Source organism: Gastrolobium bilobum, unplaced genomic scaffold (genome assembly GCF_033153095.1).
Source record: "Gastrolobium bilobum isolate Gb01-03AN ecotype WA unplaced genomic scaffold, APGP_CSIRO_Gbil_v1 utg12072, whole genome shotgun sequence".
NCBI lineage: Eukaryota > Viridiplantae > Streptophyta > Magnoliopsida > Fabales > Fabaceae > Gastrolobium > Gastrolobium bilobum.
Genome location: NW_026899161.1, coordinates 18741 through 41779, shown reverse-complemented (window position 1 = coordinate 41779; position 23039 = coordinate 18741). Strand labels below are relative to the sequence as shown.

The window sequence follows — 23039 nt, the reverse complement described above, 5'->3', positions numbered from 1 at the left end:
ATTCTTTCTAGGACTCGAGGTTGCTCGTTCTAGCACTGGAATTCATTTGAATCAACGCAAATATGCGTTAGATATATTATCTGATGAAGGTATGCTTGCTGCAAAACCTCTTAATACACCAATGGAATCTACTGCGAGACTTAGTCGTGAATCAGGTGTCCCATTATCTGATGCTTCATCCTACAGAAGACTAGTTGGCAGATTGCTTTATCTAACTACAACTCGTCCTGATCTTAGCTTTGCTGTTCAACAACTTAGCCAATTTGTCTCCAATCCCTTGGATTCTCATCTTGCTGCTGCCAAACGAGTGTTGCGATATCTCAAAGGGGCACCATCTACAGGCCTCTTCTTTTCTTCAAAATCTGACTTATCAGTATCTGGTTTTGTTGACTCAGACTGGGCAAGTTGTCAGGATACCCGTAAATCTATTACTGGATTTTGTATTCTAATTGGTGATTCTCTTGTATCATGGAAATCTAAGAAACAATCCACCATTTCAAGATCTTCTTCAGAGGCGGAATACAGAGCTCTTGCAAGTATTTCCTGTGAGCTACAATGGCTTCAATTTCTTGTTCAAGATCTTAAGATCCCATGGACACGCCCAGCCTCAGTATTTTGTGATAACAGATCAGCAATATATTTGGCCAAAAATCCCACGTTCCATGAGCGATCAAAACATATTGACATTGATTGTCATGTCACTAGAGAGAAAATACAATCGGGCCTTCTCCATTTGCTTCCCATCTCCACATGTCATCAACTAGCAGATGTATTCACCAAACCACTTTCCTTTGCTTCATTTTCTACTATTCTGCTCAAGCTGGGGTTGCTCAACATCCACCGTCCAGCTTGTGGGGGGGGGGGGGGGTATCACACCTATCAAAGGTCCCACATGTATCCCAAGCTTACTCTGATCATGAACCAAGAAATGTCACTAACCATGACAGAAACGGAATTAGTTAGTTTTCTGTTTTATGGTTTGTTTAAGTTAGTTAGACGTTAACTAACGATTAGTTAACGTAGTTCCTTCTGTAACACGCTTCATATAAATCCATACTTAACTCTTGTAATGTCTCTGGTTCTTGATTATTCAATACAATGAGTTTTATCAGATTTGTCAGTTGCCGTCGCAGAGTATCCGTAGCAGAGTCACAAATTTGAACCAACTTGAATGTTGTGATTTAATTTTCTAATTTCATTATGTTGGTAAAAATCAACATACACTTTTATCTTTATAGATTGATAAGCTTCCACTTGACAATTCTCGTTGCATATTTGTAAGTTGTTGTCATATATGGCTTAAACGGGTTATCTTTTGGTTCACTTAATTTACAAGCCTATCTGTAGGAATCAAATATGTTGTTCTAGTCTATTTAATTAAATAATGACAATTCAATAAATAAAAAATTGACAGTTAAAGAGAGAAAATATTTCCATTTGATAGAGACATTTTTAACCTAAGAGGATTACCTAGTTAGATTCAAGATTTGACGTGACCATAAGGAGCGAAGTTACTGTGGTCCGGGAGCAAAAAAAAATTGGATGAGACTGAAGTGAGAAAATGAAAGAAAAGACTGAGGAGAGAGAAAAAATTAATACATATGTCAATTTTTGAGTGAAATAAACACGATCATGAAGCATATTAAAAAATTCCGACCAAGACATAGTGAAATTGATTTAAGAGAGTTATAATTAGTGGAAAAGATAACCCAGATACAAATCAGAAACAGGATTAGTCAGACCAATGACATCTTCCGACACCAATTGGTATATTATACCGACAAGAGACATTTCTATTTTCCTAAATTGTCATTATTCAATTAGAGATACGGGGAAAAGAAACCGGAAAAAATAGTAAATTTGAATCCTTATATATATGGATTTAGTCTGTGTAATTCAAAAGGATACAAGTTGTGTTCTTTTAGTGACTTACACAGAGTATGACCGATCATTCGGTCATACTCTCTGTAATTCTGAAAAGTTATTTTTTTTCTTTTTCACTTTTACACGTCAGCGATGTGACTGAAGAGAAATTTTTTTTTTCAAATTTACACAGAGTATAACCGGTCATACTTTGTTATGACCGGTCATACTTTATGTAAATCATCTAAAAAGATTTTTTAAATAATACTTCTTTTTTCCCTGTATATATACTGCGCATCAAAAGAAGAATAGTAAAATCAGACCATTTTCAATGAAGCCAAGAGTCAAGAAACAAACAGAGAATATGAATTTTCTTACTAGCTGAAACGATACTATGCTCTTGAAATTACTTATATTTTGACTATTATACTTTTAAGAGGCATTATAGGTAGAATCACACATAAACTTCTTTAGCCTCTCAGATATCTTCGCAGCTCCATAGGCAGAGTCCCCTACCTGAACAATGCAACCAGAGTCACATAAACACAAAGGAAAGATCAATTAAGTGGCCAAATTTATAGCTCACCTTAGAATGAATTGAATGGAAAACTACATCTTCAACGACTTTATAACTGGCATGAACAATATCTACTCCTTCTTCATGAAGAACACGAATGGTCTCATTGAACATGAACTTACAATCCAACCCAGTTATTAGAACAACCTCCAAGGCTAAGCCCATTTGTTGGATCTCAATTTGTGGACATTTTAACCCCATGTTCTTTCCTCGATTCATGCTCTCATTTGGCCTTTCAATTCCTAGTAGCATGTTCTTCTTGTCCTTCATTTTCTCCAGGTTCATCTGTAACTTCTTTATGTAGTTTGTTGCTTCCTCTAGCTGATCCGTCACTGAAATTTCCTCCTGCAGCAAATTCAACCAAAAGTGTGATCATCTATCAAATTATTATTTACTAGATAATATAGCTTTGCTTATATATATATATATATATATAAAGGGCAGAGAGAAAGAGGGGAATTAAAACCCTCGAGCTTTGATGAGGCACAAGTGAGTTGAGCTTGCGGTAGAGAGCTTTCATTTGATTTCTTCTATTTCTCTCGATGAATTTTCTATCAATTCTGGATGAACTTGGATTGTTCTCCATTAATATTATTCCAGCTAGAAAACACACATTACATTGAAAAGAGAACGCTTCTCATAAAAATAGTGGTCGGTTATTTGGAGTAGTTGCCTAGTTGGTGTCTTTTACAAAAGCAAATTAATATCATTAGATGCTACTGATCAAAGTAGGTGGGGGGACCCTGTGTCGTGGCTCTAGCTCTGGCCGGGTCTTTATTCGACAATTATTCTCTTTGGGTGTGCTGGTACAAGAGAAATTTTTTGGTGACCGGAAATCATGATTAATGAAAATTTAGTAGAAATTGAGTTTACTTGGAATCTTACGAAAGAGGTGTTTGGTTCGCCAAAATATTACCGAGAATATTGGGTAAAAATTACTGATTCCATATTTGGTTTAGAACGAAATATGACTTGGAATATGAGGTTATTTTACAAAAATAACTCCAAACTATTTTTACTTTTGTAATTGATAGATTGGGTCTAGATTTTTATGTGTATTGAGGTATTTTTGTCTCAAAATTTATTGTTGTGCTTTCCCTTTTGCTTGGTATTCTGATTAGTATTCCGAATTACCATATTATTTTTGGTAATCTGAATAGTGACTTTTCTGTATAAATCAAATTACCGATAATCCTTGGATATCCGAGAATCGTAATTTATTCATTCTACCAAACATGGTAATTACATTTACCAAAAAAGGATTACCGGTAATCCTCCTCAAAAACTTGAAACAAACCCCCCCTTAGTATTTTAGACTAAAATTATCACATTCATCCTCCAAATATTTAATAATAATTTGATCCTCTAAATTTTATTACATTAGATTAGTTTTCTAAGTATTTAATGTAATCTCAAAATGGTTTTTTTGGTTAAGTTTTTTGTGACATCAATTTCGATGAACACATTTTGATGTCACTTTTGGTCATTAAAATTTAATTTATTATCGCAAATCTTAAAAAAAAAAATACATTAATGTTAAGCATGTTTGGAGAATCAAAACAATAATTTAGTTTTTATTTTATTAGCGTAAATGGTCTCCTCCATGATCCTTCTGTCGTTCAGGCACTGCAACTAACATCTAATATATTATATAAGAGGATTAATTTTATTAAGCTACACATAAAATACATGAGTATGATTCACACAAAAAAAATAAAAAAATAAAAAAATGAAGATGGAACCTACTTTTTAATTGTGTGTGTAACACGAGAAAATTATTTTCCATTATATAAATTTTTTGCAAGTAGCTTTATCTTTATCAATTATCACTCTAATCATTGTTTCAACCAAAAATAAGATTATATAAGTTATTTTTTTAATATTTTTTCGTATTTGACCTTAAAAATCAACTCAACTCAAAACAATTAATTGAATATTTATTATAAATATTTTCAATTCAGTAAATAAATAAAAAAACTAATCAATCAATTAAAAGAAACTTCTTTTAAATGAATTAGTATAACAGTAATTACAATTGTTTTTAATTCGATAGGTGAATAATAATTAATCAGCTAAATGAATTTAACGAATCAATTATAATGAATTATTCTCAATTCGATCGATTAAATGAATTCATTAAATACAGTTATCAATATTTAAAAAGAGGTTTTTACCAAAAAGAAGAAGAGGAAAGTTAAAAGTTAGCAAATTTTTTATGTATACAATATCTTATTAACACAATAATGTTGATGTTTAAAAAAAAACTAAAAAAAAAAAAGATAAATATTAATTTCATACTCACAAAAATATCTCTCCTGTTCACGTATATTGTTTGTTGTATCTTGATAATTATCTGAATATATAATTCAACATACTAAATAAAAAATAAAATCGTTTAAAATATAGCAATATAAAAAAATGTTTTTTTATTTATCCAATATTATAAAATTATTATAATAAATATTTCATAGAATTTATTTTTTTCATTTTACTTTCTGTTTAACTAGAGAGTTAAAATATACATGTATAAAAAAAGAGAGTTAAAATATACTATTATTCTTAATTTGATAAAACATTTTGTCAGGTTGTTCCTGATGATTTCAAATATGTTTGAAGTTGAATTAATATATTGTTTTGACATAAAGTAAACTTATATCAATATTTTAATATACTATTATTTATTAACCAGTATAAACATAATAAATAATAATATACTAAAATACGACAACTTTAATTTCTTAAATATTTTATTTCTATTAGTCATTTCAACTTTTGTGATAAATTAAACCTGACGTCATTCAGCTTACATCAGCGTTATACCTCATTTGGTAGTTGACGCTCCATCAATCAAATTGATGCATTTGAAAATAGATTGGAAACCGTACATTACACATGCGAATAACGAGGAAAATTGCCATTTGTTTATTTTTAGACTGAGAAAAAAGATAGGCTTTTTAACAATAAAATTAGGGTTTAAACTTCTACAGTGACAGCAGAAGTTTACGAAGTTTACTTTTTGCCGCAGACACAAGATTTCAATGTGATTCACCGTTACAAAAAGTAAAAATAAATAAATTAAGTTAGCTTAATTTTTACGAGTCTATGTAGGAGGAGTAAATTTTTGCTTTGACAGCAGAAGTTTTAAACCCATAAAATTATGTGTTTGAGGAAAAGAATACAATAAAAAATACCAAATTAGAAAAAAAAAAATTATTTTATTCTGTAAAAATAATTTATTTATTAAAAAAATGACACTCCTAATTTTATTATCAGAGATATTAATTTATGATATCTTTTAATATTTAGTCTTTTATTTATATATCCAATTTATTTGAATTTTTTAATGAATTTCAAAAGTATTTTCTAGCTCTTGTTTTTTGAATATTCTCAAGGGACATTCAGATTATCTATAGTTATTTTTTTAAAAAAATAAACAACGTCAACAAATATTATTCTAAAAAAACATATGAACAAATTGCTAAATAAGACTTTAAAACCAACAAACAATGTACTGGCCCGCAAGGCCTTTTTGATAACGGTGAGTCGGTCCGAGTTATTTCTAAACAAAGTTATAGTTGACATATACGAGTATTTGTTACTTATTAATTTTCTTAAGTTATATACTTATAATATTAATATTATCTCTAATAACTATTCAGGAATTTTTTTTTGGTGAAAACTATGCACAAAATTTTGATTTTATTTATAATTAGAGATGTTATTTAGTGAACCTGAAATATCAATATCACAAGCTTTATATGTTTGTTTTATCTTTTATTGGATAATAATTTATTATTTTTATATTAAAATATTTAAAATTTATATTATTTTTTACAGCTATTTGAGTATATTTATAATTTTTTTAATATAAATTATAAATTTACATATAATCATCGAATTATATGATTCAACCATAACTCACTAATTAAATCAATAATTTAGTGATCCGATAACTCCATCGAATCATTAAACGGATCAGTTTTAATGTCATTGCCTTTTTCTTTAAGGTAGTGTTTCGTTCGGGAGAAATTTTTTTTTACTAGGGAAATGTAATTGATAGGAAAATGGTTGGAAAGTGAGTTTGATAGGAAAATGTAAAAAAAGTTATTTGGTTGACCCAAATATTATAAAGAAGTAACACACGTATTGAACAATTGTAAAATGTTCTGTCATTAATGAAGGCTTAAAGCCATTTAAATAATACAAGATACGTTTGTTACTCTTACAAACAGCAAGAGAAAGCTACGCTATTGTTGTTACAAGAACAGCTGTTGCTGTTGTTACAAAAATAACTGCAGAATAATAACAACACTATTGGCCTAGTAACAAGCTATAGTTTAGGAAACAAAAATGTTGTTACGAACAGAAAGATAAGATCAGGGTGATCTTATCTTAACACACCCCCTCAAGTTGGAGCATGGAGAGACGAAATACCCAACTTGCTTCGAAGAAAACAAAATCGCTTCATACCAAGGGGTTTGGTAAAAATGTCTGCTAACTGCTGATCTGAACAAACATAGGAAGTGATGATAGTATTGCGTAAAACATGATCTCTCACAAAATGACAATCAATCTCTATGTGTTTGGTGCGTTCGTGAAAAACTGGATTAGCAGCTATTTGCATGGCAGATTGATTATCACAATGTAAACGCATGGGCTGTGAGTATGGAACGTCAAGAGATTGTAAAAATGACTTGAGCCATAATAATTCAGCTGTAGCTACTGCCATTGCACGATATTCAGCCTCTGCTGAGGAACGAGACACAGTAGGTTGTTTCTTGGTCTTCCAAGAAATAGGAGAGTTTCCCAACATGATAAAATAGCCAGTGACTGAACGGCGGGTGAGAGGACAACTGGCCCAGTCTGAATCAGAATATCCACGAAGAACGAGATCATTGTCTGACTGAAGTAATAAACCTTGACCCGGGTTAGCTTTTAAATATTGCAAAATGTGAAGGACATCTTCATATTGAGCAGTAGTAGGATTTTGCATGAACTGAGCAAGGACATGAACGGAATAGCTTAATTCGGGTCTTGTGATAGTTAAATACACTAGACGTCCGATGAGCCTTCGGTACCGTGCTGGATCCGAGAAAGGAGGACTTTCTGTAATGGCAAGTTTATGGTTTCTTTCAAGAGGAAAGTCACATGGTTTGCATGCAAGGTGGCCAGCATCTTTTAATATATCCAAAGCATACTTTCGTTGGCTAAGAAAAATTCCAGAAGAACTATGAGCTATTTCTATGCCAAGGAAGTATTTGAGAATTCCCAAATCTTTAATATGAAAGCATGATTGCAGAAATTTTTTAACAGCATTGCATATGACCTCATTGTCACCGGTTAGAATGATATCATCTACGTAGATAAGTAGAGCAACAAAGTGGCCATCCTTGTGAAGAGTAAATAACGTATAATCTGCTTTGGATTGAGTGAAACCATAGGATTCAATTGATGACTTTAACTTATCAAACCAGTTTCGAGGGGACTGCCGCAAACCATAAAGAGATTTTTGTAACCGGCATACCTGATATGGCTTGTGATGATGGAAACCTTGTGGAACTCTCATGTATACCTCCTCTGTAAGATCTCCGTGGAGAAAAACATTTGTAACATCTAATTGGTATAACTTCCATCTCTTGGCAGCTGCTACAGCAATAAGAGTCCTTACACTAGCCATTTTTGCAACCGGAGCATAGGTATCGAAGTAATCTTCACCAGCTACTTGATTGTTTCCAGCAATGACCAGCCTTGCTTTGAATCTTTCTACACTGCCGTCTGATTTATATTTAATACGGTAAACCCACTTGCATGGAATTGCTCGTTTTCCAGGCGGCAAGGAAGTGAGCTCCCAAGTCTGATTATGTTCAAGTGCATCAATCTCTTGTCTCATAGCTAGACGCCATCGTTCATCGGTGATTGCTTCCTTGAAAGATTTAGGTTCGACACCAAAAGAAATTGCAGCAAGAAACTGTTGATGTTGGGTAGAAAATTTAGAGCAAGAGACATAGTTAGCAATAGGATAAATAATACCTGAGGATGAACTAGAGTGGGTAGACGAAGCTGCTGGTGTATGTGCTATGACATTGGTGCATGAAAAATCTTGTAAATATTTTGGAGGACGACGAGAACGATGACCACGACCCAAATTCGCTGTTGTATCCGATTGCTCTATTGTATCCGATTGCTGTTCCAAATGTTCATCTGTATCAGAATGCTGCAATAAAGGCTGTTCAGGTTGTGTAAGGGTTGTATCTAATGGATGAGAAGGTAAAATGGATGGTTCGTTGTTAGGTAATAAAGGTATGGCAGTTGGTGTATTGGACATATCAGAAACAGCTTGTACAAGTTCATGTATGGCAGATGGTGCATTAGATATATCAGAAACAACTTGTACAGGTTCGAGTATAATGTTTGGGCCAGGTTGAGTCTGAGATAGGTTAGGAAGTGTATTATTGGTAGGATTTTCTGTTTGTGCTGCAAATGGGAAGATGTTTTCCTCAAATATTACATCTTTGGAAACAAAAATGGTTTGTGTTTCCAGGTTATAGAGCCTCCATCCTTTTTTGCCAAAGGGATAACCTAAAAATAAACAGCTTACAGATCTAGCAGCAAACTTATCTGAGGGCTTGGGGCGTGGATGAGCATGACAAAGGCACCCAAAAATTCGAATATGATCATAGGAAGGTGCTCGTTTGAATAAACATTCATATGGAGTTTTGCCTTGGAGAATGGGTGTAGGAGTCCTGTTGATTAAATGAACAGCTGTGAGAACACACTCCCCCCAGAATTTGATGGGAAGATTGGCCTGAAATCGTAATGCTCGTGCCACATTCAAAATGTGTCTGTGCTTCCGTTCAACACGTCCGTTTTGCTGTGGTGTATCCACACATGAAGTTTGATGTATAATCCCCATATCTGAATAAACCTTGCGGATATTATGAGCACAAAATTCTGATCCATTGTCGGATCGTATTATTTTAACAGTCGTGTTAAACTGAGTACAAATCATGAGAAGGAACTGAGTTAAATAGTGAAATGTTTCAGACTTGGTTTGCATTAAATAAACCCAGACATTCCTGCTAAAATCGTCCACAATTGTTAAAAAATATCTTGCACCAGTTAAAGAAGTAGTTTGATAGGGCCCCCAAATATCACAGTGAATGAGATCAAAGCATGAAGTAGTTTTATTATTGCTAATAGGGAATACAGTGCGTGTTTGTTGTGCTCGTAGGCAAATGTCACATACTGGAGAAGAGGTTTCCCTATTTTTATTCACTGCAACAAAAGGAAGAAATTGCAAAAACTGAAATGAAGGGTGACCCAATCGACGATGCCAAATTGCTGCTGATTGTTGAGTTTGAGCAGTGCATGCAGAAGAGATGGAGCTGGTAGGGATAGTTTCATGCACATAAACACCAGCTTGTAGTCTACCCAGTCCAGTCTTGATCCTCGTTGTGGGGTCCTGCAGAACACAACTATTGTGAGTGAAAGAGATGGTGCAATTTGTGTCAGCAAGTATTTGAGCAACTGAAATTAAATTGCATTGCAATTTCGGAACATAAAGCACATTCTGAAGAATGATATGAGATGTCAACTGGATACTGCCACGTTGATGGGAAATAAGTCGATCACCATCAGGTAAGCCTATGGATGTAGGTGGAGTATATTCAACATGGGAAAGTAAATGGAAATTGCCAGTCATGTGTTGAGAAGCTCCATTATCCACTAGCCATGTGTAAGTTGGAGTTTGCTTACCAGAAAGAGATGTAGTGTTGGCAGAAGGTGTAGTATAAGAGACAACCATGTTAGCAATTTGCTGAAGAGTCTCAGAACTCAAATTAGGAGTAGTAGGCTGATTGGACACCATAGGAGTTGCAGCTGCGGTTTGTGGTGCAGGAGGAGTGGTTGTGTTTTGTCTTCTATCATACTGTTTGCCTCTTCCTCTGCCACGACCATAGGGAGGTCGTCCATGAAGTTGATAGCATTTAGAAGCATCATGATATAGTTTACCACAATGGCTACAACGAACAAGATCAGTGTTGGAAATTTGGAATTGTTGGTTTTCTCGTGTAGCATAGCTAAGTGCATCACTGCGAACATCACGAGACTGAGCCATATGAATCTGAGTTTCTTCTTGGACAAGTGTGGCATATGCTTTGTTGAGAGAAGGAAGTTCAGGTTGGTTGAGGAGTTGTGTTCGAATGGTACCAAACATATTATTGTCCAAGCCTAAAAGAAATTGGTGAACCCTGTCATCTGCCATCTCTTTTGTAATATGTTGTGTGACTGGGCAAGTTGCACCATGAGGGCAGTCAGGTAGGGCACGTGCAGCATCGAGTTCATCCCAAGCACCCCTTAGTTTGGTGTAGTAAGCACTCACAGAAATGCCTTGTTGTCGCAGCTGGAAGAGGTTTGATTTCAGCTGATGTATTTTTGGAGCATTTTGTATGGAATATCGTTCACGTAGATCATCCCAGAGTGCTTTGGCAGTTGGAAAATAATGAATATAAGGTTTGAGAAGAGGATCGATAGTATTATGGATCCAGCTATTTATCATTGAATTGCAAAGAATCCAAGCATGAGCTTCATCTGATGCAGTATTGGCAGGTTTGGAAATGGAGCCATCAATAAAGCCAAGCTTATTTTTAGCAAGGAGTGCATTTTTGAATGATTTGGCCCAAACATCATAGTTAGGTTCTCCTTTCAACACAACATTTGTGAGAAATAATCCAGGACTATCAGATGTGGGCATAAAAAAAGGAGAACAACTATCAGAAGGTTTGAGAGGAGGAACTGTATTGGTTTCTGGATTGGTTTGATTAGCGGAAGAAAAGTTAGAATCGGTCATGATGTAAGGAATGTGGATCGTAACTCTTAATCTGATACCATATAAAGAAGTAACACACGTATTGAACAATTGTAAAATGTTCTGTCATTAATGAAGGCTTAAAGCCATTTAAATAATACAAGATACGTTTGTTACTGGTACAAACAACAAGAGAAAGCTACGCTATTGTTGTTACAAGAACAGTTGTTGCTGTTGTTACAAAAATAACTGCAGAATAATAACAACACTATTGGCCTAGTAACAAGCTATAGTTTAGGAAACAAAAATGTTGTTACGAACGGAAAGATAAGATCAGGGTGATCTTATCTTAACAAATATTACCAGGGAAATTTATTTAAATATGCAAAATCCATGTTCGGGAGAAACTTTGTACCTGTTTTTTCACTTCCCCAGTCATCTCACAATACCACATCTCAAGTGGTATTCTGTAACAATGAATTTCATCCAAAAATCAACACAAAAGTCATTTTCCCATCTATCCTATTTGTCTGGTATTTCTTGAAAAAACCTGAACCAAACGTGGTATTTTTCAATATCCACCTACACTTTCCCATCAATCCTAAAATAAACCTTCAACCAAACACTACCTAAGTCTTGTCTTACATTCATAGCAGCCACATTATTTGGTACATAGATATTAATGCATCTTTTTGGAATGAAATTTCTTTTTATTGTAAGAGAATCTCAACAACTCCTTTTTATTTTTATTTTTTTGTAATAATCTCAACAACTATTTATAAAGATGATAAGATAGAAAGATAAACGAATGCAAGAAAAATCAACAATGAAGGGTCTGTTTGATTGTTTTTTAAATTGTTTTGTAGAATAGTAAGGAAATAATTGTTTTCTGTGTTTTTTTATTTTAAAAGTTAAAAATCAAAATAGAAAAAAAAAACTCAAACATATTGTCTAAATTTAATTATAAAAACAAAAAAATAGTTACCAATTTTAATTTTTTTCTATAAAACTGTTAAACAAATTTTTTTGTTTTGAAAACTAATAAAATTATTTTTAAAAACAATAATAAAACAGAGCTGGAAATTTCGTCTGAAGTAAGAAAATCTTCTTAAAATTTTTCCCGTATTACTGATTGATGAAAGACTAGAAATTTTTTTGTTAAAAAAATTTAGTCTTAATTAAAAAAAATTATGTTGAGAATATAGATAAGTTAAATATTTTTTCTCGGCATTTGCCGAAAATAATGCACTAGTAAAATGAGTTTAACAAAATTTTAGTGCTTTTTCAGCATAACATATTTATTTATTTTTTGACATACATATTTGATCATTTTTAACTCAAAGATACGATAACCTTGCATTCTTACACCAGCTTGTATTGTGTAGGGATATGAAAAAACAAAAACAAATGAACTTAACTAAATTGTGAATTGATCCAAATTGTATCAAAGAAATTACATTTTTTGAATTAGTTCAGGAAGTAAATATCATGTAATTCAAATCTGAATTATTTTTTCAAATAAGTTCAGTTCAGAAATAAAATTAGTTTACTAATTTGGTATGGTTCAGGTTAAAAATCAAATCGAATAGAATTATATTTATTTTTGGAAGTGTAAAATAACCAAATGAATTGAATTGAACTGTGAACCAAATTGAACTGCACCACATTTTTTCAAACATTTTATCCAAATCGATTCTTTTTAAATCAAACCCAAGCAAATCACTTTTATTGTTCGTATAAAAAAATTGAAAATCGAATTGAACCAAAATTTTAGAATATTGTTAGATGTGTATCTGTAAACTTAATTTTAAATTATTAAGGTGCTGTAAAGTTCATTTTAATTAAAACAATAAACCCTTCGTAAATACCCATCAATTCAGCACTCTAAATGCAAAAATTGTGAATTTATTTTATTGCGTTCTTATTTTATTTTTTTGTTATTCAAATTATTTTATAGAATAATTAATGAAATATTATGTTTGATTATATTCTGATTTTTTGTTTTTAAAACTATTTTATAAAATAGTTATGCAAATATATATTTTATATTTTTTTTATTTTGAAAGTTAAAAATAAAAGGGGAAAATACTTCTATTGTTACTGCAGAAGTATTTTCTTCCTGCCGCAGTTTCAACAAATTTTTTATTTTATTTTATTTTAAAACACATATCGTAGACCCCACTGTGTTTCTCTCTCTGCGGAAACTTTTATCTTCTTCTGATAAAGCAGAAGTCGAAACCCTAAAATAAAAATATAAAACAAAAATAATTCAGACGCATTCTTTAAATTTGATTCTAAAAAAAGTCACAGTTACAATTTTTAAAACTTTTTTACAAAATAAGGCTTATCAAACTTTTTTTTTTGTTCTGAAACCAAAAATCTGTTTTTAGAAACAATATTCAATATTCAAACATGGCATGTTTTCTATTTTTTGATTTTGGAAGATAAAAGTCAAAACACAAAATAAAAATAACTCAGATATTTTTATTATTTTTACGAAACAGATCTTATCAAATAATTTTTATTTTAAAAATCAAATTAGTTTTTTTCAAAATAGATTTCAAGCATGTGTATATATTTTTTTTGAGTCTTCTCAGTCGATTCATCTTTTGAATTAATCCGGTTTAAGCACTGTCTAATCCTAGAAAGGGGTGACTCTTCCAAAACTATTTTTTTATTCTTAGTATTAAAATTTGAGACCTCTAATTAAAAGACATAAAAGTTCCTTATCACTTGTGGTAAAATTACTTACTTCTTGATATGAATCTCCTCGCTGAGCCTGCACACAAAACTTTGTCATCCCCGAGTAATCTCTAACTCATTTTCTCTCTCTCAATTATCCCTCTATACTTACACGTCTGCCATGGGTAACCAAAACCGACTCAAAAAGCGCATTTTGTGCCCCTCATCAAAATCTACTAGTAAACATAGGGAACAAAAAAAAAAAGCCTTTTTAAAAAAAAAAAGCAAGGCTGGAGAAAAGTTCCCCTGAACTCTTCATGTTAAAGATACCAACCTTGGTGGTTATTGACGTCATCCCGCCACTAATCTACAGAATTATATCAAAAAAATTTAGTTAAAAGTGTTTGCGTAAGAGTATTATTAGGGTGGAAGATTCATCTAAAACACTAAAAAAAATAAAACTAATAAAATTCAATAACTTGTACAGAGTCTATTGAAAATTAACATCAATATTAAGTCGGTATTATCATCGTTTTATATTGAAAACAGTAGTTAAAGGAGATAACAGTTGTGAAGAATAGCATTGTGGCTATTGTAATTGAGCTGCTAATGGTGATGAAATAAGCAACAACCACAATAGATGTTATGGTGGGTTGGATTTAAAAATTGATTATTTATAGTTTTTTTAGTGAGTTGGTTTTTGGCTTTAGATTTAACTACTTGTATAATAAAATAATACAATACTGCAAGTATCCATCCTAATTTCCCTGTTATCATTTCTTCATTTATTTATTAATCATAATAAGCTGATTTTGTTTTCACAGTTTTTTTTTTAACTTGGTTTTTCGATTGTATAATGAAATTTTTTTTGGAGAAACGAGAACACATGACATAACCAATAACTCCAGCCCTTTATGAAAGGTTTTTTCATCCTTTTGTCTCTTATTAATTAATTAATAATTATTTTGTCCCTGATTCGAAATTATCTACCAATCTGCCATTCTTTAATCGACTACCTTGCATTTTTAATCGATTAAATGGTCAAAACAGGCAAAAATAGCTGTTGGGAGATTTAATCGACTAAATCTCTCTATTTAATCGACTAAATCTCCCAACAGACAACAAAGGAAAACAAGTCAGTATGATTTTTTAATCGATTAAGTAGGGAGATTTAGTCGATTAAATCTCCCAAAAACCATTTAGTTGATTAAAAATTCAAGTTAGTCAATTAAAGAGGGACAAATTGGTAGATAGTTTCAAAACAGGAACAAAATAATTATTAATTAATTAATGAGAGACAAAATAATCAAATAGTCCTTTATGAAAGCTATATTCCAGAAATAGTAGCATTTTCACACACTTATCTTTCCCTTTTTCTACTCGGTCTTTTATACGAGTCTTATCCTAACCTCTCTCTTTTTTTTTTTTCATAAAGCTGAAACTTCATTAAGACTTTGTCAGAGGGATCCTTCATGCGCTTTTCATAATCCATCTCCATATACCGAAACAAGATTATTTAAATTTTAAAGATCCTGTGAGTCAGCTAACATCAGCTATTAAGTAATAACTTAATTTTCTTAACCTGTGAGTCAGCATGATTACAAATAGGAGAGTACAGAGGAAAATTAACATAAGTTTTACAAGTGAACTATTTTGATGCTTACTAGTTAAGTATTTTCAGAGTGACAATAGGTTTAGATATAATCTCACTAATTTATATATAGTTGGGTTTTTTGTGTCTAATTTATATGAAAATGACTTTTTCTAATGGCACATACTCAAGGGGGATAGATATATAAGTGTGTAATTGAACTAGAATTTAATTTAATAAAAGTTGATTTAGAGTAAAGTATTTTATATTTAAAAACCTTCCCTTAAAAGGTAATAAGTCAAAGTGAATATTGTTTCAAGAGGAGGATTATATTGACAATTTTTTTTATACAAATTTACAAACTACATAATATTTTATCGATAAGACTTCACTTAAAAGTGTCTTATCGGTAAAATATAATATAGTCTGTAAGAGTTTATAAACAAAAAATTTATAAATATAATCTTCTTCTTGTTTGAATAATATTAATGAAAATTACTTTTGGATATATAATTATTTATATTATTTTATTTTTTATTGATGAAGTATACTTTAAATAATAATGTTATATACATTAGTGTAATTATAAATTTTCAAAAAAATATTTTAACGTTCTCAAATAATGGTCCCACTATCGAGTTTATAAATAAAAATTTTGTCAGGGTTAATTTAAAAATAACATTTGAAATAATTAGGAAATATGACAGGACATTAAGATAAAGCATTATTAAATGTTTAAAACACGATTGACTTTAAAACATGAATGTATCGAAATGGGAAAGAAACAGGGGCAAACTATGAATTGTAATATATATTCAAGTTTGGACGCAAATCATAAATGAAAAAGCAAAGTAAAGTTGCAAGTTGCTAAATGAAAAATCAAACATAAACTATAAGCCATAAAGATTATAGATTAAAAATTGATGAATCTTTAAAAATATAGATTAAAAATTATAAAACTAAAAAAAAGCATATGCATAATTTTTTTAATAGACTGGATAAGAAAAAACAGAAGAATAGAAAACCTAAGGCCTTAAAAATTGAAGCTCAGGCATAAACTCCTGAGCCTACCAAAGACTACCGCTGGAGACAGTGATGGTTATTAGCTAATGCCAATAGAGGTTAAAGCCCAAATATACCCAACATGGCCTTGGGCTTCAACAATGGCAATTGGAATGAAAGCTACCTACTTTTAAAACTTTTTAGTCAGGTGTATAATATTTATGGGTTTGATTTTTCTAATATTACATGAGATAATTTGTCTCATACAATACACAAAAAAGTAAAGAAAAATTTCAAAAACCCCCTTATAACTTTTTTCATAATCATTTACCCCCTCTTCAAAATTTTGAATCATTTATCCCATGACTTAAAGTTTTTTAATCATTTATCCCCCTAAGTGAGGGGGTAAATGATAAAGAAACTTTAAATCAGGGGGTAAGTGATAAAAAAATTTAAATAGGGGTGTAAATGATTCAAAAATTTTGTGAGGGGGTAAGTGATAATTGAGAAAACTCATAGGGGAATTTTTGAAGTTTTCCCAAAAAGTAAATAAGACCCATTTTGAAGAAGGGAGAGAAAGAAAAAAGGTGAGTCTCATCCACTTTTTTGTATGTTACATGAGACAAATTGTCTCATGTAACATAAGAAATACATTTCCCAATATTTATTTACATTCTTGAAATGTTATGGCCATCATATCTTTTCCTACAATTTTCGCTAATGTCATTTTTGTTCTCCTTTTCATCCTATTTGTAAAGAATCTTGGAATACACCACTCCAAAAGCTAGCTCAAAGGGTGGGAGTGTCCAAGGCCTTATAAACTCCACATTAGTTGGCACATATAAACAATGTGAGACTATATATCTCAACATGTCCCCTCACATGAGAGCCCATTGGGCTAAAAACGTAGATATTGGGACTATATATCTCAACACACTCCCTCACATGAGAGTCCATTGAGCTAGAAGCGTGGATATTGTACAAGCCCAATTTTTGATTTACCTTTTTGTGCTTTTATTTTAATTCCACTTTAAAGTGAGGGCGGTAAGGATCGAACTTGTGACATTATAGTCACTCAAACTCTGATACCATGTAAAGAACCTTGAGATACACCACCCCAAAAGCTAGCTCAAAGGATGAGAGTGTCCAAGGCCTTATAAACTTCACATTAGTTGACACATACAAACAATGTGAGACTATATATCGCAACACTCTATTCAAAGTGCATCTGAATCTTACTACCTTTGCATAGCAGTGCCATTCGCGTCATAGTAATATAGGAGATTCACCTTTTAAGTGTTAACCTTCTTCCTTTGCTACCACGGAAGGAAAAGAAAAGAAAAGAAGAGTACCATTAAGAAAAAAGAAAGGAAAGGAAAAGAAAACTAGAAAAACTATAATTTATCTTGTTTAGTATTATCTAATAAAAAGGAATGAATGTTTGGCTTCCTTTATTTGATTTTATTAAAAAAAATATATAAATCCATATAAACGAATGCAAAATGAACGTAAGTACATGATAATAAGACCTACAAAAATTACTTCTCTTACATTTCTCTGTCCAAGCGGAAATGGATGAAAACATAATTGGACCCGCAAAAATGTATTGCCAAAATATTTCCTTTCCATCTACAAATATATACCAAGGAGATATAAGTTTTGTTCTTCCACCGTATTCCATTCCTTGTCCTTCTCTAAACTCATACAAAACAAAAGACTTCTGAAGATAGTAACTTCAATTTTATGAATTATGATGCACAGGTGTAAAACAAAGTACTATAAAGAAAGCAAAGCATGCAGAGTTAACGAACTCATTCTCTCATTGGTTCCGTATGCATCATTCAGGACATCAGTCGAAAAAACAAATGACACATTAAATGCAGAATTACAATTCTGACATTAGAAAAACTAAAACTACGAGTACCTCATGTAACCAAAACAAAAAAAATAAAATAAAATCTGAGGAAAAAAAAATCTATTGTTTTTTCACCTCTTTGAAGAAGCAGCCAACAAGAATTATAAACTCTCCTTTGGAAGGAGGGAGGAAGGGGGATATTTTTTGGTATGAAGTATCAACTACAACTACAACAAGAAGCCAAGAGTGCCATAAGTTGATTATAATTGATGAGTGCATACACAGCGCAAATAAAAGATGCTTTCACCTTAATGTGCATGCCTAAAAACAATTTACAATCACAAGAACGTTGTAAAGTGGACCACAACCAGAGAACCTAAAAAACAAAACTTTCACTTTTAATTACAACGGACCTGGTGTATTACAAAAAGCCAGGACACTTCAGAGATTCAAGTGAATTTGGGCTTAGGCATAGGGCCACTATTTTGATGCACGGGACCAAGCTTTTGAATCCAATGACGAAGCCCTTTCTTATGATCTTGGCAACTAGGGCTTTGCACCAGAGTCAGGTTTCCATCACGGGCAAGTGAAGATTCAAATTGCTCTAATACCTTAACAATCTGCCAGAACTCAGGCCTCTTATCTGGTTGCAAGGACCAGCATTGCTCAATTAAAGCTCGCATAGCAGATGGGCAGTCTGAAGGAATAACTGGCCTTGAATTCTGAAGAAATACAATACCACGTAACAGAAATATAAGAATAGCATAGGTAAACTCTGTAATTTGAGTTTCAAAATAAGAGAAAAGAAATAATATATAAAAGATGGTTGACCAACTACACTTTTATTCAAATTCAGATAAATCAACTACCAAAGAGAAATGAAACTGTTTGCTATAAAAAAATTTCCCACAATTACCCAAGTATTAGTTGTTAACAAGGGCTTTCAGCTATATCTCACAAATATACTTGTTTTGCTATAAGATGTAGTGTACTTTATGGGATGGGAAAAGCTTGTTTGGATTTTATTCAGTTCAATGTTTGATTTCCTTAGAAGGTGAACAGCTAGTTTAACTTTTAAGAAACCAGTTGCATAAATATATACTTTTAAGAAACCAGTTGCATAAATATATACTCCACTATTGTTTTCTATGCAAAGGAGGAACTTAACAAGGGCTTTCAGCTATATCTCACAAATATACTTGTTTTGCTATAAGATGTAGTGTACTTTATGGGATGGGAAAAGCTTGTTTGGATTTTATTCAGTTCAATGTTTGATTTCCTTAGAAGGTGAACAGCCTGGAGAATCATTAATGGAGCATGCATTGTCTAGCTGCAAGCCAAGTGAGACAATAATTGTACAAAATTCCGGTTTGCATTACTCTTACATGATGCCCATTTGAAAAGGTCCAAAACAACCTCAAACTCCAGAAGACATGAAGAATCATAGAAGAAAAGGGGACTTTTGAGGTGGAAAAAGAGGCTGTGAACCTTTTCCATCCATTTGAGAAAATTTCAAGGCAGAGTGCACAAAGAACAATTCATTAAAGGCCAGGATAATACAGGACCCTTACAAAGAGTACCGGCAATGAATAATGAAGTTATAAATATTAAAGAGCGTGATATTCACATTATAAACCTAGATGGTTTAATTACAAAGGAACATACCTTATTTACAACAGCAAAAGCAGCCTGGATTGGATTCATATCCTCATATGGTATTGTTCCGGTCAACATTTCCCACAAGATAAGACCAAAACTGTAGACATCAACCTTTCTCCCATAGGATTTACGTTTGATCATCTCAGGTGCCATCCAACGGTAGGTGCCAGGGTCATCAGCTAATAAGTCACAGAATGCCTCCTCACAAGCAATACCAAAATCAGCAATTTTAAGATGAGAGTCTATATCAATAAGGACATTCTCAGGTTTAAGGTCTCGATGAATGACACCTTGAGAGTGTATATATTCCATTCCTCGGGCAATATCAAGAGCAAAAGCTATTAGCTTTTGTAAAGAAATAGTTTTGTGCTCCAACTTATGCAAATATGCCCTCAAGGAACCTTCCGATAGAAATTCTGTGATAATACAATAAACCGGTGGATTTCTGCATGCTGCTGAGAACTGCAATCAGATCAAAATATATGAGGAAATACATACAAATTAGCAGACTCATCATTGCAGGAAAACATCTCAACATGATTTGAACTTCACAATCACACCAAAATAAACGAGAAAGGATGCATAAAGTCGCATGCTCACTTTCAAAATTTGTTATTCCAACACAATTATAGGGTCAAATCCAGTAATTAGTACAAACAACAGATAGCTAACCGTATTCAATAAGACATAAAAGAAGTATCTGTAATAAACATATATACTTTGCAAACAACATATACAAAAGAAGAGAAAAGATGGTATCACCTTTACAATATTTTGATGGTGGAGGCGAGATAAAAGGGTGACTTCTCTAATGAATTGTTTTTCTAATCGAGCAGCCAAGGTTTCATTTTCGTCATCATCAGGTACTCTAATTATTTTAACAGCAACAGGCTCTTCCTTATATACACCATGGTAAAGCCGACTATGAGCTCCATGAGCAAACCTATGGCCAAGAAACAGCTTAGACAGGTCAACAGTCCATTCTTCAGCGGTTTCCACAGCAGTAACCCTTCCTCCACCATTTTCCAAATACTTAGTCCATGCCGAATCCTTGGGGTGCTTCGACTTCATTTGCCTGTTTGGACTATTGGAAGGCGATTTTGAACTTGATACCTTAATTTCCTGAGGATCCTTGTTCAATAACTTGCCCATAATTCTCTTATTCCTCCTAGGACCTGGTGTTGAGAACCTCTTCTGCTCGTGTCTAGCTTCTCTGAAGGCCTCAGAAAGAAAAGTTTGAGGCAATGGTGACAAAGATCTATGCTTGTTTAATTTGAGATTTCTCTGAACCTGTGAAGAAGGCTTTGAGTTGTGCTCTGACTGAATGCTGAAAGGAATAGACCCCAATCTAGAAGGATCCAATCTATGGCACACTGTGTGAGAGAATTTCGTCCTCCTTAGCCAAGAATTAGTATCTTCTTCCATCTTTATTTCCAACTATTCCTTCCTACAAAACCTTATTAAGATCTTCTACTTACAAGTTACAAAAACTCCTCCAGCTCTAGCCGGAAGAAATTGGTCTCAAAACTAGATTGATTTCTTCAAACCCATCAACAACAATTAGCGTAGGAAACACAAAAAATCTGATTTTTCTATTGGGAAACGAAAAAGGGACAACGGGTTCAATTAACTGCTAATAGAAACACCCCTTCCAGTAAAATACCACCTTCCGTGAAAGCCTGGAAAATCCCACGCAGATAACTCAGTAAATTAATCTATTCAACAATAAATAAAATTAAAACTAAATAAATGAACAGAAACCAAAAAAATAAAAAAGAATTGAAATATTTCTGCTGATGGTGAAGAAACATCCATGATTTCATCCCTAATAGCAACAGAACAAGAAAAAGCAAAAAAAAAAAAACAAAAAATTAATAATTGCATTAAGAGAATGACAAACACATTAAATTATTGGCACATGAAGATGATCCAGATTTCCCAGACAAAAAGGATGAAATAAATTTATAGAAAGAAAAATGTAAAGCAAAATGATGTTTTGTAAAATAGTAGTAATCAAGCATTACCTCAAGGGTTTCAAGGCTTTCACCAAGGTGGAGAAATCAAATGACTATGCCAGAAAGGGTGTTTCTGTTCGCCTATACGAGCTTGGAGCTTTTACGTTACCAAGGCCAGAAAAATGCGGCACCTAATTCCATATTTTTTCCCCAAAGAAAGAGAAAGAAAGACAGATGGAGAGTATCTCGTTTTTTTTTTATTAAGAATATTTAATTTTTAATTTTTAATAATGTAAATTTAGTAGGGTCAGGTCAATACAAAGATATCATAGATGGGGAGGAAAATAGTGACCGTAAAAATTTCAATTCAAGGAGCTGAGATGTTGTATTTGTTTTGCATGATGATGGATATGCACCTTTCATTTAGATGTTGTGTAAAATGAATAATCCATGTGCAAAGGGACATGGTTATGATGGGTTAGGTTAGGGAGTGTGGTTGTGCGAAATGGGAATGTGGGGACCTTAGGCAGAAAGTCAGAGAAAACGGAATAGACATGTAATTGTTTTGTTTTCGGAATTTGAGATGGAGAGAGAGAGAGAGAGAGAGAAAAAGCATTGAAAGTGGTCAGTGTTGGAATCCAAGTGTCGCTATTTAGAGAGAATGAGGTACGGATGGCCTTTGTTATTATGCTTTTTATTAACCCAAAGGTTTGTATTTTATTATTTATAGGAATAATTATATGCGATGGAGGGTACGGTTCGCACGTACCCCTGTACTAGGTTTTGTCGGTGCAAATGTATGCAACATACCTATAAATCGGCTGATTCAACATCCTTTTTCCCTTTTAACAAAATTTATACCAAACATCACTGTTACAAATAACAAGAAATTTGTGTTCATTAATCAAAGATTTCGTAATAGTTTTGAAATAGCGGTTGCCTTTATAAAATCCAACAATATTCGAATCGGATTAGTCCAAAAAATAAATCAGTTGAAGAGACTTAAAAAAATTTATCACCTTATTCTCTTTTTAAACTATATTTAACCA

General features: G+C 32.6%; 2 protein-coding genes across 3 annotated transcripts; both read right to left on the bottom strand.

Annotated features, from left to right (window-relative positions):
* Window positions 1–2036: 2036 nt before the first annotated feature.
* Window positions 2037–3079, bottom strand: LOC133287921 (transcription factor bHLH162-like). 2 transcript variants are annotated; one of them, XR_009748294.1, is made up of 4 exons: window positions 2907–3079; window positions 2450–2785; window positions 2242–2379; window positions 2037–2153 (listed from the first exon to the last, which is right to left on the bottom strand). XR_009748294.1 is itself a non-coding variant. In XM_061485625.1 (3 exons), the coding sequence occupies exons 1-3, from the start codon at window positions 3024–3026 to the stop codon at window positions 2296–2298; spliced, it is 540 nt and encodes a 179-aa protein (XP_061341609.1). In that variant the 5' UTR covers window positions 3027–3079; the 3' UTR covers window positions 2206–2295. The 2 variants fall into 2 exon arrangements, 1 of the variants encoding a protein (XP_061341609.1); XM_061485625.1 differs by lacking the exon at window positions 2037–2153 and having other exon boundaries at window positions 2206–2379.
* Window positions 3080–18531: 15452 nt separating this feature from the next.
* Window positions 18532–22224, bottom strand: LOC133287875 (serine/threonine/tyrosine-protein kinase HT1-like). Its single transcript, XM_061485558.1, has 4 exons — window positions 22060–22224; window positions 20798–21714; window positions 20042–20497; window positions 18532–19098 (listed from the first exon to the last, which is right to left on the bottom strand). Exons 2-4 carry the CDS (start codon window positions 21458–21460, stop codon window positions 18826–18828), a joined length of 1392 nt encoding a protein of 463 aa, XP_061341542.1. The 5' UTR covers window positions 21461–21714; window positions 22060–22224; the 3' UTR covers window positions 18532–18825.
* Between the last annotated feature and the right edge of the window lie 815 nt (window positions 22225–23039).